The following is a 16,748-nucleotide window of genomic DNA, read 5'->3' as shown; positions in this document are numbered from 1 at the left end:
TGTTTCAATATGTATCTGACTCACCTGGTGGTTTCTTAACTGTTTCTGTTTGTTTTGCCTATTGTTTTCTTTCCAAGTTATTGTCCTTCTTCCCCTTCCGATCATTATTTCTGTTTTTATTGTAGATACAGTTGAATCAAATCTGGCACATTGACCCAGAAGTGTTGCTGCAGTATCCTACGGGGGTTCAAAGGTCGACCTTAATCTAGCTGAAGCTTGGTCAATTTTCTTGCATGATTTTTAATGGCAGCTGGATTTCATGTCAGGCAAATGCGCCTTGGGCGCGCTTCATGCAATTTTCTCTCTAAACATCAGTTTCAGCATTTTAAATATTGAAACGTTACTGAGCATAATTGTATATGATCCAAAATATGTATGACATCCTGGCAATTTGTTTAGTAGAATTGTGGAGTCTAGATCTCTGAATGCTATTGAAGAGGAGGTCGATAAAGTTTTGAAATATCAGGGAGTTGATTGCTATTCTGAGCTGACATGAGGTGAATTGAAGACTGCGGTAGATCGGCATGATCACGTTGATCATGTAGGGCAGACTTGAGGGGCTGAATGGTCCCCATCTACTCCTATTTCTGATGTTCTGATACATCAGATTGCAGAAATAATTATCTAAATCTCTTCTTCCAGTTTAATAGATGAAGCTATATTCCTTTGGAGTTCCAAATGTCAACTAGGGAATGTTGAATGCACGTATTTTGTACGAAGAATTGTTTGATTACCCGCGGACGAACAAATGCAGACCAGACAGAAGAAGCAAAAAAAACATTTAAACTAACTTAAAATGAATTGAGAGGACTGGTGGCAGATGAAAAAAAAGTGGGCCTTGGGGTGGAACTGTGGGTGATACAAGTCAGTCCTATGAGCAATCTGCTAGTGTGTGAGAGGCAAGGTAGGAGCCTTACCCAGAAGTGGAGCTCTGCATGATATAGCCAGACCCAAGAGTGAATCTGTGCTTGATGAAACCTGGACTGTGAGTGGAGCTGTGGGTGATAGCGCCAGGCCCAAGAGTTGAGTTGTGGGTGATACAGTAGCTTACTAGAACATTGAGAGAAATACATTCAGGCTCAGGACTGACATTGCTGCAGTGTCACAAAATGCAAGTAAACCCCTTGCCTGGGAGTTCAGCTGTGCTGAAGGTAGAGTTAGAAGCTAAAGCCACAAAATAAACTAAAAGTCACATGTAAGGCGTGGCGTCACAAAACTGGAAAATAAGTGCCTGACTGTTGAGTTTTAATATTTTTTGTTTGCACTTTTAAGTTCAAGAATTATGTCAAACTCAAAGCTAAATAATGCTTTGACTTTGTACATCAGGGAAGTAAGTAAGTAAGTCATCATAAATATCAAATTGAGGTAGGGCTGTGTGGGAACGCCAGGATGCTGCGTGTAGCACTGTATTGCTTCCACAAAGCTGAAATCGGCACGGTCAGTTTATTTCTGAATATTATGACTTAGGGGTGTGTGGCCAGAGAGTCATTAAGTCATACAGCACAGAAGCGTATACTTGGCCCAACTCTCACCCATGTACCAGTCCAAATGTCTTCTAAACGTTGTAATTGTACTTGTCTCTACCACTTCCTCTGGCAGCTCGTTACACTTATGCACCACCCTCTGTGTGAAAACGTTGCCACTCCGGTCCCTTTTTAAATCTTTCCCCTCTCCCCTTAAACATATGCCTTCTAGTTTTGGACTCCTGGACCCCATCAAAATTCACCTTGCCCCAATTTAGAACGTTTAACTTGTGGACCAGTCCTATCCTTTCCCATCACTATTTTAAAACTGAAAGAATTATGGTCACTGGTCCCAAAGTGCTCCCCATGAACACCTCAATCACTTGCCTTGCCCTATTTCCCAAGAGGAGATTAAGTTTTGCCCCTTCTCTAGGAGTGCCATCTACATATTGCTTGAGAAAGTTTTCTTTAATACAGTTAACAAATTACTCTCCATCCAAGCCCTTATCACAATGGCAGTCCCAGTCGATGTTTGGAAAGTTAAAATCCCTTTCTATTACAAGCATATTAGTCTAAGAGATATCTGTAATAGCATTTCGTTTCTCAATTTCTCTCTGTTGGGCGTTGCAATCCCAATAACATGATCATCCTTTGTTATTTCTCTCTTCCACCCATATACCTTCACCAGACGAACCCTCAGGAATATTCTAAGTACTGCTGTGATTTTTTTTTTCCCTAATCAAAAATGCCACTCCCCTCCTCGCTTGCCTTGCCTTCTATCCATCCTTTAACATCTGCACCCTGGAACATTGAGCTGCTACCCTGTCCGTCCCTCAGCCATGTTTCTGTAATAGCTATGATATCCCAGTTTCATGTTCCCACCAATGCCCTGAGTTTATCTGCCTTACCTGTCAGGCTTCTTTCATTGAAATAAATGCAGTTTAATTTATTAGCCTTCCTTTGTTCTCTGCTGCGCTCTTGCCTGCCTTGTCTATTTAACTCGCTATCTTTACCTTCTGTATCAGTCTCAAACTTCTCTGGTGTCTCATTCGTGTTCAGAGTCCCACTGCTCTGCCAGACTAGTTTAAATTCTTTCAAATAAACATGGCAAATCTCCCCATCAATATATTGGTCCCTCTCCAGTTCAGGTGCCACCCGTGCCTCTTGAATAGATCACTTCTGCCCGAGAAGAGATGCCAATGATCCAAAACTCTGAGTCTCTGCCACCTGCACCAGCTCCTCAGCCATACATTCTTCTGCCCTATCCTTCTAGTCACACTCTTCCCAGTACATAATCCACAGATTACTACCCTTGAGGTACTGCTTTTTAACCTCCTGCCTAACTCCCTATATGCACTCTGCATTGTCCCTTTTTTCTTCTTTTGTTGGTACTAATGTGTACAATGACTGCCAGCTCCTCATGCTCCCCTTTGAGAATTTGCTGCAACTGCTTGGAGATGTCCTTGTCCCTGGCACCGGGGAGATAACACAACATCCTGGAATCTCGCTCTCAGCCACAGAAACGCCTGTCTGTGCCCCTGACAGGAGAGTCTCCTGTCATAATTGCTTCCTTGGACTTTGCCATTCCCTACATTCCAGCAGAGCCTGTCGTGGTGCCAAAGACCTGTTTCTGCTGTTTTCCCCTGAGAGGTCATCCACCCCAACAGTATCAAAAATGGTAGACTTGTTTGAGAGTGGGATTGCTAGTACGACCTGTCTACCCTCCTGGCAGCCACCTATCTACCTGACTGTACCTGCGGTGTGACCACCTCCCTGAAGCTACTATCTATTTTACTGTCTGCCTCCTGCATGCCTCAGTGTTTCCAACTGACCCATGTGATATGGGTGACTGTCAGGCAATCAAGAAGAACCAAGCAAGAAATGCAGGATTTCCCTGATTGCATCTTGCTGTACATTTGTGAGGGGGCTGACTTACCTGATGCGCACATACAGAATTATTTCAATATGCATTTGCAATGCCAAGGCTATAAGGCTATCGGCCAATTGTTGGAAAACGGAATTAGGATAATTTAGTTGTTGTTTTTGACTTGAGCAGGCTCGATAAGCCAAAGGACCTTTTTCTGTGCAGTAAATCTTTGATTCTATAACTGCGTCAGTAACGTCTCTGACTCAACTGTACAAGAAGCAGGCAAAAGAGTGGTGATAAAGGATTTAAGTTGGGGCATTTATGTTGTGAAAATTTCAATCCAGATGGTATGCTTTCTTGATGCCTCGATCATGGACCCTGCTTAGAATTAGTGTGTCTAGAAACAGTGGAGGCACTATTTTGCTACTGCCACGAACAAGAGAAAAATGTAGAGGAGAAAATGTACAATGATCTTAGATTAAAGAAATGCACAGTGGTTACGTGGTGGATGTTGACTTGTCCTAATAGAAGCTGAGATTATTTCAATGGGCAAGGGGGGAGAAGAACTTCTGAACTATGATCAAAATTTTCCTGACCATCTCTGACTCAACCAGGACCTGGTTGCAGGGAATGATGGGAACATTTGGTGAACAGTGATAAAGATTAAATCAACTCTGGAAAAAGATGAAGAGCAACCTTGATGAAAGTATTTAATTGAAGTGGGGCCAATTTCAATTTACTGTGCCAAGTAAATTGGATTGCAGGATAGGCACTTGAAAATATAATGGAACGATGGGCTCCGTGAAGGAGGAGATGGTTTGAGCAGAGTTAAGACGCACGAGAGAAAGGTGAAGCAGCTGAGATATGCATATGACATGTTGGGTTGATAATACAAGTGCAATTCAACCTGGCTGTAGAAAATAGACGACATGTCAAATGGGAATTAGAAGATGGCATGAGAGGAGACTGATAACTTATCCAGTGTCTCAATTAGCTGACATTTGAAGGAGGTTATTAAAAAGACTGGCTCTGAAGAAATGGCTAAGTTATCAAGATTGGATAGGATGCCTCCGAGGATGCTGAGGGCAGTAAGGATGGAACTTGCAGCAGTACTGGCAGTACTTTCTTGAGAATTCAAGTGGTGCTAGATGATTGGAGACCTAGCAATATTAAACCGTTGTTTGAAAAAAGATACAGGAATATACCTAGTAACTACAAACCAGTCAGTTTAACAACTGTGTTATGAAAAACGTTTTGAAATGGTAAACCAGGACACAATTATGGTACTAAATATTGTGTACATAGTCACAAAAGGCCTTTGAATCACTAGCATTGAACAGCTTCATCAGTATAGTTTACGTCCATGAATAAAAGGGAAAGTGTCTGCACAGACAGCTACAGAGTTGATTGAAAGGAAACAGATTAGAGGTCAGCAGATTTTGTTTTGGAATGAAGGAAAAGTGCTCCCCAGAGGTTAGTACTAGGATAATTGCTTTTTTTAATGTATATTGATAACTTAGACATAAATGTTTAGGGAAACGTTTTTAAAATTGGAGACCCAAAACTAGGAAGCATTTTGTTCGAACAAGTTGATGTTAGGAAGGAAGATGTGCTAGAAATTTTGAAAAACATGAGGATTAATAAGTCGCCTGAGCCAGACAGGATATACCCAAGGTTACTACTGGAAGCAAGGGAAGACATTGCTGCCCTTTGGCAATGATCTTTGCGTCCTCACTGTCCACTGGAGTAGTACCAGAAGACTGGAGGGTGGCAAATGTCATTCCCTTGTTCAAGAAAGGGAATAGGGATAATCATGGAAATGACAGACCGGTCAGTCTGTCTTCTGTGGTGGGCAAATTATTGGAGAGGATTCTGAGAGATAGTATTTATTGTTTGGAAAGCACAGTTTGATTAGAAATAGCCAGCATGGCTTTGTGAGGGGTAGGTCATGTCTCTCAAGCCTTATTGAATTCTTTGAGGATGTGACCAAACACATCAATGAAGGGAGAGCAGTGGATGTGGTGTATATAGATTTTAGCATGGCATTCAATAAGGTTCCACATGGTACGCTCATTCAGAAAGAAAGGAGGCATGGGATTCAGGGAAATTTGACTGTCCAATAGAAGACAGAGGTTGGTGGTAGATAGAAAGTATTCAGCCTGGAGCTCGGTGACCAGTGGTGTGCCGCAGGGATCTGTTCTGGGACCTCTGCTCTTTATGAAGATCACACATGACTTGGATGAGGAAGTGGAAGGGTGGGTTAGTAAGTTTGCCGATGACACGAAGGTTGGTGTACTTGTGGATAGCGTGGAGGGCTGTTGTAGGTTGCAACAGGACATTGACAGGATGCAGAGCTGTGCAAAGAGTGGCAGATGGAATTCAACCCAGAAAAGTGTGAAGTGATTCATTTTGGAAGGTCGAATTTGAATGCACAGTACAGGGTTAATGGCAGGATTCTCGGCAGTGTGGAGGAACAGAGGGATCTTGGGAACCACGTCCATAGATCCCTCAAAGTTGCTACCCAAGTTGATAGGGTTGTAAAGAAGGTGTATGGTGTGTTGGCTTTCATCGGCAGGGGAATTGAGTTTAAGAGCAGTGAGGTTATGCTGCAGCTCTATAAAACTCTGGTTAGACCACAGTTAGAATATTGTGTTCAGTTTTGGTCACCTCATTATAGGAAGGATGTGGAAGCTTTCGAGAGGGTGCAGAGGAGATTTACCAGGATGCTGCCTGGACTGGAGGGCAGGTCCAATGAGGAAAGGTTGAGGGAGCTAGGGCTTTTTTCATTGGAGCGAAGAAGGATAAGAGGTGACTTGATAGAGGTGTACAAGATGATGAGAGGCGTACAAGATGATGAGAGGCGTAGATGGAGTGGATAGTCAGAGACTTTTTCCCAGGGTGGAAATGACTATTACAAGGGGGCATAATTTGAAGATGATTGGAGGAAGGTCTTGGGGAGATGTCAGAGGTAGGTTCTTTACACAGAGTGTAGTGGGCGTGTGAAATGCTCTGCCAGCAGTGGTAGCGGTGTCAGATACTTCAGAGACTTCTAAGCGACTCTTGGATAGGCACATGGAGGATAGTAAAATGTAGGGTATGCAGGGTAGTTTGACCTTAGTAGGATAATAGGTTGGCACAACGTCGTGGGCCGAAGGTCCTATACTGTGCTGTACTGTTCTATGTTCTCATATAAACTCTATGAAAGACCACAGCAGACTTCAGAAAAACAAATCATGGCTGGTGGAATGGGTAGTGACTAGTGAAATTTAGTGCAGACAGGTGTGGCATGGTGGTCCTGGTTAGCATGTCTGCCTCACCGCACCAGGGCTCTGAGTTTCATCCCAGCCTTGGGTGACCGTCTCTGCAGAGTTTACATGCTCTCTCGATGTTTGAGAGGGTTTTGGCTGGGTGCTCTGGTTTCCTCCCACAGTCCGAGGATGTGCAGGATTGGCCATGCTAAATTGTCTGTAGTGTCCAGGATTGTTCAGGGTTGGTGGATTAGAATTGGTAAATGCGGGATTATGGGGATACGGTATGTCTGGGTGGGATGCTCTTCAGGGTTCAGTGCAGACTCGATGGGGCAAGTGGCCGGTTTTTGCACTGTAGGGATTCTGTGATTCTAAGTGTGAAATAAATCATGTTGGCCAGAAGAATGGAGAAAGACAACATAAAATGAAGGTTACAATTCTAAAGTGAGTGCAGGAACAGTGACAGCTAGAGGTCTCCATGCAGAAAATGTTGAAGAAGGCACATTGATTAACTAAGTGTTTAAAAAAGCATGGAGAGTGCTGAGCTTTACAAAGTACAAGCCATTGAGTGTAAAACGAAGACATCTATGAGAAATGAACTGTAAGTCTGAAGTTCAGAAAACTGGAATATTATGCTCAGATCTGGATGCTGCATCTTCCGTATAGAATTGGTGTAGTGTATAAGCAGGCCGTTCGGCCCATGGAGTCACCACTGCCCCTCCAAAGAACATCCCATCCAGACCCATCCACCTAACCTATAACCCTTGCATTTCCCTTGGCTAACCCGTCTCGCCTGCACATCCCTGAAAACAATGGGCAATTTAACATGGCTGCTCCATTTAACATGGCTGCTCCACCTAACATGGCTGCTCCACCTAACCTGCCACCTTTGGACTGTGGGAGGAAACAGGAGCTCCTGGAGGAAACCCAAGCAGATACGGGAAGAATGTGCAAACTCCATGCAAACTCCACATAGACGGTCATCCAAGGCTTGGGACCGTGGCACTGTGAGGCAGTAGTGCTTACCACAGCCACCATGCTGCTGGAAACCGAAGTGGAGAATGTGGACGTGACATGAACAGTAACATTCAGGTGCACCCAGTGATTGTGATCTGGAACAATTGTTTAAGTGTGTGGTAGAGGGAGATTGAATGTGGCTTTCAAAAGAGAATTGGACAAGTACCTGAAGCAAAATAATTGTGGTTTTCCTATGGGGCATTGGAAGTCACTGAATTACTGTTAGAAGAAATAGATGTGGACTCTGTTGGCTGAATAACCATCTCTTGTGGGTGTAATCATTCTGAGTGAGATACTGTTATGGGAAGATTGTTTGTTTGCTAAGAGGCTCTCTTGAATTTTCAGTTGTATGAAAATCATGCTTGGTAAACAGAGCATGGGGATCTTGGTTATATTTGTATTTTGTGGACCTGATCATATGAAACTAATGTAATTATGAAGGAGTTGGTTGGCAGACCTGCTTGCTGAGTCAGTATCGTTTTGAGTGATTCTGTTTTAGAAAGCCACACTGAACCTGCCTTCTATCTGTGACATCAACCATGTTAAATGAGTTCTTCAATCCATCTGTAACATAGAACAGAAAATTAATATGCAGTGCAATTCTAGGTTAAGTAGATTTGTTGCAGAATTGAAAGGAGTGACTTTTGAGGAGGGATGGAGCTGTTTAGACCTATACTCACTTGAGTTGAGAAGGATGGCAGGAAATCTCATCAATCATGTAAGATGCTAAAATAGATGTAGAGCAGATGTTTTCCCTTGTGGGGCAATATAGAATGTGAGGTACTTGTTTTAAGCTAAGGAGGAGCAGGTTTAAAACAGATAAGAAGGATTTACTTATCTCCAAAGAATGATGAATCTGTGGAATTCACTACCCAGAGTGGATTACATGCAGGGACATTGAGGTGATAGATTTTCAACTTGTACTGAGTTAATGGATTATGGCAAAAGGCGGGAAAGTAGCAGAGATGAGATGAGCAATGATCAACTTAAATAGTGGAGCTGGCTGTAGAGGCTAAATTGCTGACTCCTTGTCCTTGTTCTTATTTTCCATGTTTTAAAATATTTATTAATTGTTCCACTTAATGTGAAACCTATTGCTTGTGCTGAGCAACAATTCTGCCAACATATTGAAGTATATTTGATAAAAATGAGTGAGAGGAAAATTATTGCTGAAAAATCATATCTGCTGAGAAACTACTTGCCCTTTCAGAATCAGTGAACCAAAAAAAGGGCTTTGGAGCAGGGTAAGGTAATTCAGTCCTTTTTGAGCTTGCTCCACTAGTGATCTCTCATTTTTCTCAACTCCCAGTCGGTAAAGGCCCAGCTTGTTCAACCTTCCTTCATAAGATGGGTCCCCAATCACAGGAATGAATCAAGTGATGAACTGCCCTTACTGCAATTATTATCCTTTTTTCCAAATAAAGTGACTAAAATTGTGCACTTTATTCTCTAAATGTGTTCCCATCAAAAACCTGAACAGCTGCAATAAAATTGGCCCACTTTTTCATCTTCTGTTCCCCCATATAAAAAATGCTAACTTAACGTTTGCCTTCTTAATTACTTGTTGTACATGCATACTAACTTTGAGATTCATGTTTTGGAGCACCCTGAACCCTCTGAATGATAAACCAAAAAGGCATCAAATCAGAAATTAAAACTGCAGAGGGAGATGGGTGACTGAAAAGCACCAAAGTGGTACATCAAAACCTGCATGTGTTAATAAGTGGAGGAAAATTATTGTGGTGGTCATAAGTGGGGTAAAAATTTACAAACAACAGTCAAAATGGGTAAGCAAAAGGAGGGAAAATTACAAAAAAATGTAGACATTAATCCAAGGGGAGAAATATTAACCAAAAGCCAAAAATAGTTTTGAAGACACCAAGTCTGAAGTATGACTTGGTTAATTAAATGCCTTCCTGAAAGAGTACAGCCCTCTTTGGGGGTGCATCTAGTGTTATCTTGGTTAATTATTCTTTGTTTTTTTATCTTTTTTGGACAAGCATGATTGTTTTTCTGATCTGATCCAGATTTCCTCTGCAATTAACTGCTTGAGATGTGTTGGTGCTGCTGCCTGCTAGTTGTCTGCACTGGCTGCAAGGGATATTTAATCAGTGCTGGGCACTGGGAATCTGGATGGAAGTTAATTATTATGGTGGGCATGGGAAAATTGCCAGGTTAAAGTCTGTTGTCTCTGGGTGCATCTGTCTTACTTTTGATTTTCAGCTAGTCAGTTGGCAATTTTGAGCTTCTCCAATCAGTGTTTTGCTCTGAAGTTCGAGGTCTGAATTTCTTGGACTCAATAAAATGCATGCTGACGACCCCAAAACAAAGCTTCTGATTCTTCACGTATATTTTGGCATGGTTTAGCTGAAAAGCTGCTTTTGTTGTGGCTGTTGGATTATCAGACTGAAAATACTATTGCCTGGTTATCACTGGAAAGAGCAGCTTGAGGATCTTAACCGAGAGTCTGTCTTCAATGTGAGTGTCTTTGATTCTATCCCACAGTGTGCTACCTGTTGCCTTGTCCGTATAAGCCCAAGCCAATGAGAACTAAAATAAGCATCTTGAGTAGTTAGAATTCCTGCTGAACCATGGATATATAATACAAGTAGTTATGTAATTACATGACCCTAATTTGCCTCAAGTGGAAGCAGGAGAGTATGCCAGGAGATTTCATGTTTTAATCATGACCATCTTCAAAAAAAAAATGTTAAAGGTCTGAGTATGGTAACGATGGAGAAGGGGAAGTTATTGCAAGAATAACTTCAGAAGTTTCACCTGTTAGGACCATCGTCAATCATTATCTCTCTATGGCTGAATAGCTCCTTCCAGAGTCACAATGCGGATTTCGCTTTGAGGGCACCATGACTATGATGTTCACCACGTAACTACAAGAGAACTGCAGAGTATGCTGCCAACCCTTATAAGTGGCTTTGACTTCACAAAAGCCTTTGACATTGTTAACTGTGAAACATTGTGGAGTGTCCTCTGTTTTTGCTGTCTAGAAGTTTGTCCTCTGCCTATTAAACAGTAACATGAAAGCCGTGAACCTAAGCAATGGATTCACCACAGACCCAATTCATATTTAGAGCCAGGAAAACCAAGAGTGTCACATCACTGGTAGTCTTCTTGATCTTTAGATTAACTGCAGTACTGCCCCCATTGTGATCCATTACAAGGCCTTGAATAAAGTGGACCACTTAGCATATCTTGAGACCTTAGAATCAACAAGGGCAGAAGTTGAGATTTGACACAGTCTTCAGTGTGGCAGCACGGCCTTTGGTCGCTTGAGGGAGAGTGTGTTTGAATACCAGAACATAAAATACAGCACCATGCCTATGATCTACAGAGCTGTGGTCATACCCATCCTCCTATATGGCTCCAACATGTGGAATATGAGCAGCAGGCATCTGAAAACCCTGGAGTGGTGCCTTCTGCACTGCTTCCACAAGATTCTGCAAATCGACTGGCAGCTTAGATGCACCAACATCCATGTTCTTGTCCAGTCCAGAATCAAAATGTTGACCATGCTTTATCAGCACAATTTCATCACCATATGGTCCACATACCTGACATGAGACTCCCAAAAAGAGCATTCTGCTGGGCGCTTTCACTTGGGAAGCAAGTTCAGGGGTGGCATCGGAAACATTTCAAGGACACCTTCAAACCCTCCTCGAAAAAGTGCAGCATAGCTATGAATACCTGGGTAGCCCTGGCTATGAAGGCACATGAAATGGAGAGGAAGCGTCTGGGAAGTAGCTGTACACCTCGAGTCTCAGTACCAATGGTGAGCTGAAGTCAAGCTGGAGAGTGTGGCAACCTGGGCATTCCACTCTCCAACCACTACCTGCCCCAGTTGTGATGGAGACTAGTTATCCATGGGACTCTTCACTTTTCAAAGAACTCAATTTTAGTGTAGAAGCAAATCATCCTTATTTGTGCAAGACTGCCTAAGAAAGAACAAAGATTGATCAACTTACTGTTAATAGGCTTGTGAGAAGCACTCATGATAGTATGCCTATTTCTGAAATGTATCTGACATAATTTTACATAATTAATTGGTGTTTGCACATTTGTGGCTTAAGTCAGTCTACCATCCTTATTGAAGAAGTGTTTATTCCACCACTGCATCTATTGTATGGAGACAAATGGTACACTTGTTAAGTCAAAGTGTGATGGCAAGGGTTTCTATTTGACACTGATTAGCTGTGGCCACTTAAACATGAAACAGATACAGATACACTTGTGCTTTTGCGGAGCAAAGGCTGATTTAGTAATGTGATCTTTGGCACTTAACTGAATCAGTCACACACATACTGTAGCTACAAAAGCAAACCAAACTGGGTGTTTTGCAGCAAGTGAATCCCTACGTGATGCCATAAAAGCAGAAATTGGGCATGTAGTTGAATGCTCTCCACTCAGCTGGACGACTGTAGCTCCAATAAGGCTTTGGTCAACCTGATGGGCACACATCTAGCATTTTAAGTGTGTTTCCTTCAATGGTGCATCATGGCTGCTGGATTTCGAAACTATAAAATGCACTTCAATAATTTGCCATACCTCCTTTTAATAGTACCTCCCATACTCATCAATTCTAATGCAAAGAATGACGAAAGAGGAGACACAGCAATTCCACCACCACCTTTTCAAACCTGTTACCATTTGGACTTGCAAGTGTGTCATGATACCTTCATTACAACTGGGCCAATATCTTGCAAACTCCTATCTTAAGTGACAGCCGAAGTGATGGAGACTGTACTTATTCAAGACCACAGATTACAGCCATTGCCATGACCAATTCAAAATGGGTTATATCTGCTGGCCTCGTGAAAATGTTCAGTGACTCAGAATGGATATAAGCCAAAAGGAGGCCATTTACCTTTTGTGCCCATGCTAATCCTCTATCGGAACAAGTAAGGTAGTCTAAACTCTGCCCTCGGATCAAAGTATCTTCTCTTCTCCTATCCTTTGTAAACTATACGACACCGAATGAGTGACTCCACCCGCTGAAGTAACGAAACCACTTAGCATTAAAATTTAATGCAGTGCTTGCTGATTCCAGTGAACAAATGCCCATGTGCACTCATTTGGCAAGGTGCATATACGTGGTTCCAAACGTGATACGTGATCAACTAGACTTGCAAATTGTGAAAAGAGACGGGAATACACAAGACTTCAAGTTGTTATTGGCTCTGTTTGTGGTGACATATTGAGAAAACAACAGGGCAGTTTGATCAAAATATAAGTAAAGTGTTTGTTTGTTTGTTTTACTTTTCAGGGACTTTGTGAGGAGCGAGATGGAGTTTGGTCATGATGGACCTGTGTATGAGGAACCTTTGTCCCTGAATCGTTTCACCACAGCTTTGATAGGTATGATGGGCTTTGAAATTCACTTGTTTACAAAAACACTTTGATCATTTTGATGGACTAGCAGTCAGATTGGTGATGTTTAATATCTTTCTTGGACCAAAAAATCACATTTTCAAGACTGTACATAATTGGATTAACTGGATTTATTTTGAATATTCTCTTATTCTAATGGTAGGGAAATGTTTTCCAAATGTTAGCCTTTTATAAGTCACTATTTTCTTCCATTCCTCTTGGACAACAGATAATACTGGGAAATAATATCATGAAATTGTGCTATTTTTGGTGAGTAATCATTTACTCTGATTCTGCAATAACAGACAAGGTTGGTTAATTGTTGAGTATCTGAGAAGTGATTAAAGGTTGTTCTATTCCTATGGTTAAAGATAATATAGCAACAGCTAAGATGAGTAAAATGTACAAAAACACCAGTAAATATCAAGTTGAACACATATTAAAGGTGATAGGACAGGTCATGTGTTACAGTTACAGCATATGGGCATTCATTGAGGCCAGTTTTGTCCATGGCAAATAAGCCTGCATCTGTTTGTTTTGGAAGTTTGAACAGCTTAACCTCAGATTTTAAGCAGGAGGCTCTGCTACAGACACTGCGATGCATCAGGGAAGGGTGCAAGTTACCTTGATTCTTTGTACCAGGAGGCAGTCACACCTCAGGGTAGGAGTGTCTTATTAGGTCAGTGTGTCCAAGATTGCAAGTGAGACAGGTATAGAGACCCAGACTTGGAAATTGCCCACCAGGTTTGAGGTTCTTTTCAGCTTGTCGGGAGGGCTGCAGGGGTGATGATGCAACTATAGTATCATGGTACAGGAAGCTACTCAAAGTGGGATGTAAGAGGAATGCAGTGGTTGTAGTGGACATCATGCTTTGGGGTGTTGACACTATTCTCTGCAAGAAAGAGTGGGAGTCTAGCCCCCTGCCTGGTGCCAGGGATGGTGATATCTGCTTATGGCTGAAGAGGAACTTGGAGTAGGATGGGTGTGTCCAGTCATCATAGTTCATGTAGGTACCAATGATATAGGACAAGGGAAGTTCTACACAGTCACTGAGGAGTTAGGCAGCGAAACAAGATGCGTAATCTCATGTGGTTATTTCTGCTATTACCTGAACAATATGCATGTTTGCAGAGTGTGAGAAAGATCAGAGATAAATGCATGGCTCAAAGACTACTTTGGGTTCCAGTTCATGAAACATTGCCACTAATGCTGAGAAAAGTGGGAACTGTACCAGTGGAATGTTCTCCAGTTGAATTGTGCTGGGGCCAGTGCTTTTGCCAAACATTATAGCTAGGGGAGTTGAAGGTTTAAAGCGGAATAGTGGGAGAAGATGTGGTAAATTGAAGAGGAGAGTCGAGGCAATAAAAGGAATTGACCAGATGATAGACCGTGAAGAAGGTAGAGGGAGTATGAATCTAAGAGTCAACTTGTGGAAGTGGTGTACAAGCCCCTTAACAGTAACCACACAGTTGGGTGGTGCCTAAAGGAAGAAATAATGTGAACTTGTCAGAAAGGCATGATGGCAATCATGCGAGATTTTGATGTACATTTCCATTGGAAAAATCAGATGGCCAAAAGTAGTCTAGATGAGTTTCAGGGCAGTTACTCATTACGGCACATGCTGGAGCTGGCTGGAAAGGAGGTTTTATTAGACGTAGTATTGTGCAATGAAATAAGACAATAAATGATCTCGCAGGGAAGGTGCCTCTGGGCTTCGCTGACTGTAATATGATCAAATTTTGTTTTTGGTTTGAAGGGGAGCAATGTGGGTAGGAGACTATTTTGTCAAACTTGAATAAGGACAGTTATGGGCATGAGAACAGAGCTGGCTAAACTGAAATAATAAATTGGGTGAAAGAATAGGCCCAATGAAGATACAACGGCAGACATTTCATGGGATATGTCACAACATACAGAATTAGATGTATTTCAGTGAGTATGTAAAATTCCAAGGGATGGACCCACCATCGTGGTTAACTCAATGTTAAAAATGGTATTCAACTTAAAAAGCATATAATTATGCAAAGAGAGGTGGTAGGTCAGAATTTTGGAATTGGAAAATAAATTTTTAAAACTGCCAATCATGACCAATAATTAATGGGGAGAGAGAAATTAAAGCGTGGGAGAAAGCTTACTGGAAAAAAAAATTTTCCAAAAAAAAAGAGTTTACAAGATGGTACTGTAGAAAGTCACGCTGGAGAATTAATACAAAATAAGGAGATGGCACATGAATTTAACAGGTATTTTGCAATCAGTCTTCAAAATGGAGGATACAAGTAACATCCCAGAGGAGCAATAAATCAGGAAATGGAAGGGAGGGAAGAACCACAGAAGTGGTACTGCATAAATTGTTACAACTGCAAGCTGATAAGTGTCTGGGTCTTGATGGACTTCTTCTCAGGGTCTTCAAAGAGGTGGTTAGTGAGAGCGTTGATGCATTGGTTTTGATTTTGCAAAGCTCCCCTTGATTCAGGGATGGTCCCATTACATTGGAAGATAGCAAATATAACTCCTCCATTTAAAAAGGGAGATAAGAAGCAGGAAACTACAGGGCAGTTAACTTGACATACGTCGTTGGTAAACTGTTATAACTTCTTTAACAATAGTTTCTAACAATATTTGGAGAAGCTCAAGATAATCAAATGAAGTCGACATGGTTTTGTGAAAGGAAAATCCAACTTTAATGTGAATCGGGTGCAACCAAAAGTTTGCAGCTTTGTGTTCTGCATTTAATTTGGCACTTTAGCTTCAACTTAGCAGCAAGAGAGGAGACAGCAGAGGATATATTGAGGTCCAGAATCAGGGGCCCAGTACTTCAGCCTCAACACAGCTGTAAAAGAGGACACTTGGTTCAATAGTTGCAGATCTGGGAGAACACTCAACTGGTTGGGGCGAGTTGCGGAATTAATAATGTCACGGGGAAGTGATGGGTTGATTGGTTCATATCCATAAAGTATATATTTTTGATGGAAGGATTAACTAGGAAATAACAAGAAAGGTGAAAGTCCGGGCCAACAGAATAAAGTAAGGGAAGTAGAATAAAATTAACCAAAGGGAAGTAGGTTTAATTTTAAGACATGTAGTAAAGATCAGTTGAATGTAATGTGTGGCCTGTAATTTGTGGGACTTAAAAACGCAAAATAAGAACAAAAGCAGGCTATTCACCTTTTCATTCTGCTCTGCCATGTAATGTGGCGACGGTTGATCATCTTACTCAGTACCTTGTTCCTGTTTTTGCCCAAACCCTTTAGCCCTAAGAACAATATCTATCTCCTTGGTGAAAACATTCAATGTTTTGGTCTTGATCACTTTCTGCGTAAGAGAATTCCACAGCCTCACCACTGTGAAGAAATTTCTCATCATTTGAGTTCTAAATGGCTTATTTTCTATCCTGAGATTGTGATCAATGTTTTCGCCCTTGGGAACATAAAGCCATATGGTAATAAAACATGGAAATCAGCCCTTTGGCCCAAACTGGTCCATGCTGACCATGGTGCCCACTCAGCTAGTTCCAGTTGCCGACATTTGGTCCATGTCCCTCTTAACCCTTCCCATCCATGTATTTATTAGAATGCTTTTTTTTAAATGTTATAACATCCATCCTGTGTTTATGCTGTCTAGCCCTGTTGGATTTTATCAGGTTTTTAAGAGACTCTCCTTCCCCCTCAACTCCAGTAAATTCAGTCTTAACCGATCCAGAGTCTCTCCATATATCAGCCCTGCCATCCCAGGAAATCAGTCTGGTAAATCTTGGTTACACTCCATCCATCT

General features: G+C 41.8%; 1 protein-coding gene across 1 annotated transcript in view; it reads left to right on the top strand.

Annotated features, from left to right (window-relative positions):
• Nucleotides 1-16,748, top strand: part of rnf145a (ring finger protein 145a) — a 105,490-nt gene that overhangs the window by 38,092 nt on the left and 50,650 nt on the right. The window contains 1 exon segment of the mRNA XM_020533051.2: nt 12,874-12,965. Coding sequence (XP_020388640.2) covers nt 12,874-12,965 — 92 coding nt within the window.

This window comes from Rhincodon typus, chromosome 12 (genome assembly GCF_021869965.1).
Source record: "Rhincodon typus isolate 14 chromosome 12, sRhiTyp1.1, whole genome shotgun sequence".
Lineage (NCBI taxonomy): Eukaryota > Metazoa > Chordata > Chondrichthyes > Orectolobiformes > Rhincodontidae > Rhincodon > Rhincodon typus.
This window is presented reverse-complemented; position numbering and strand designations above follow the sequence as displayed.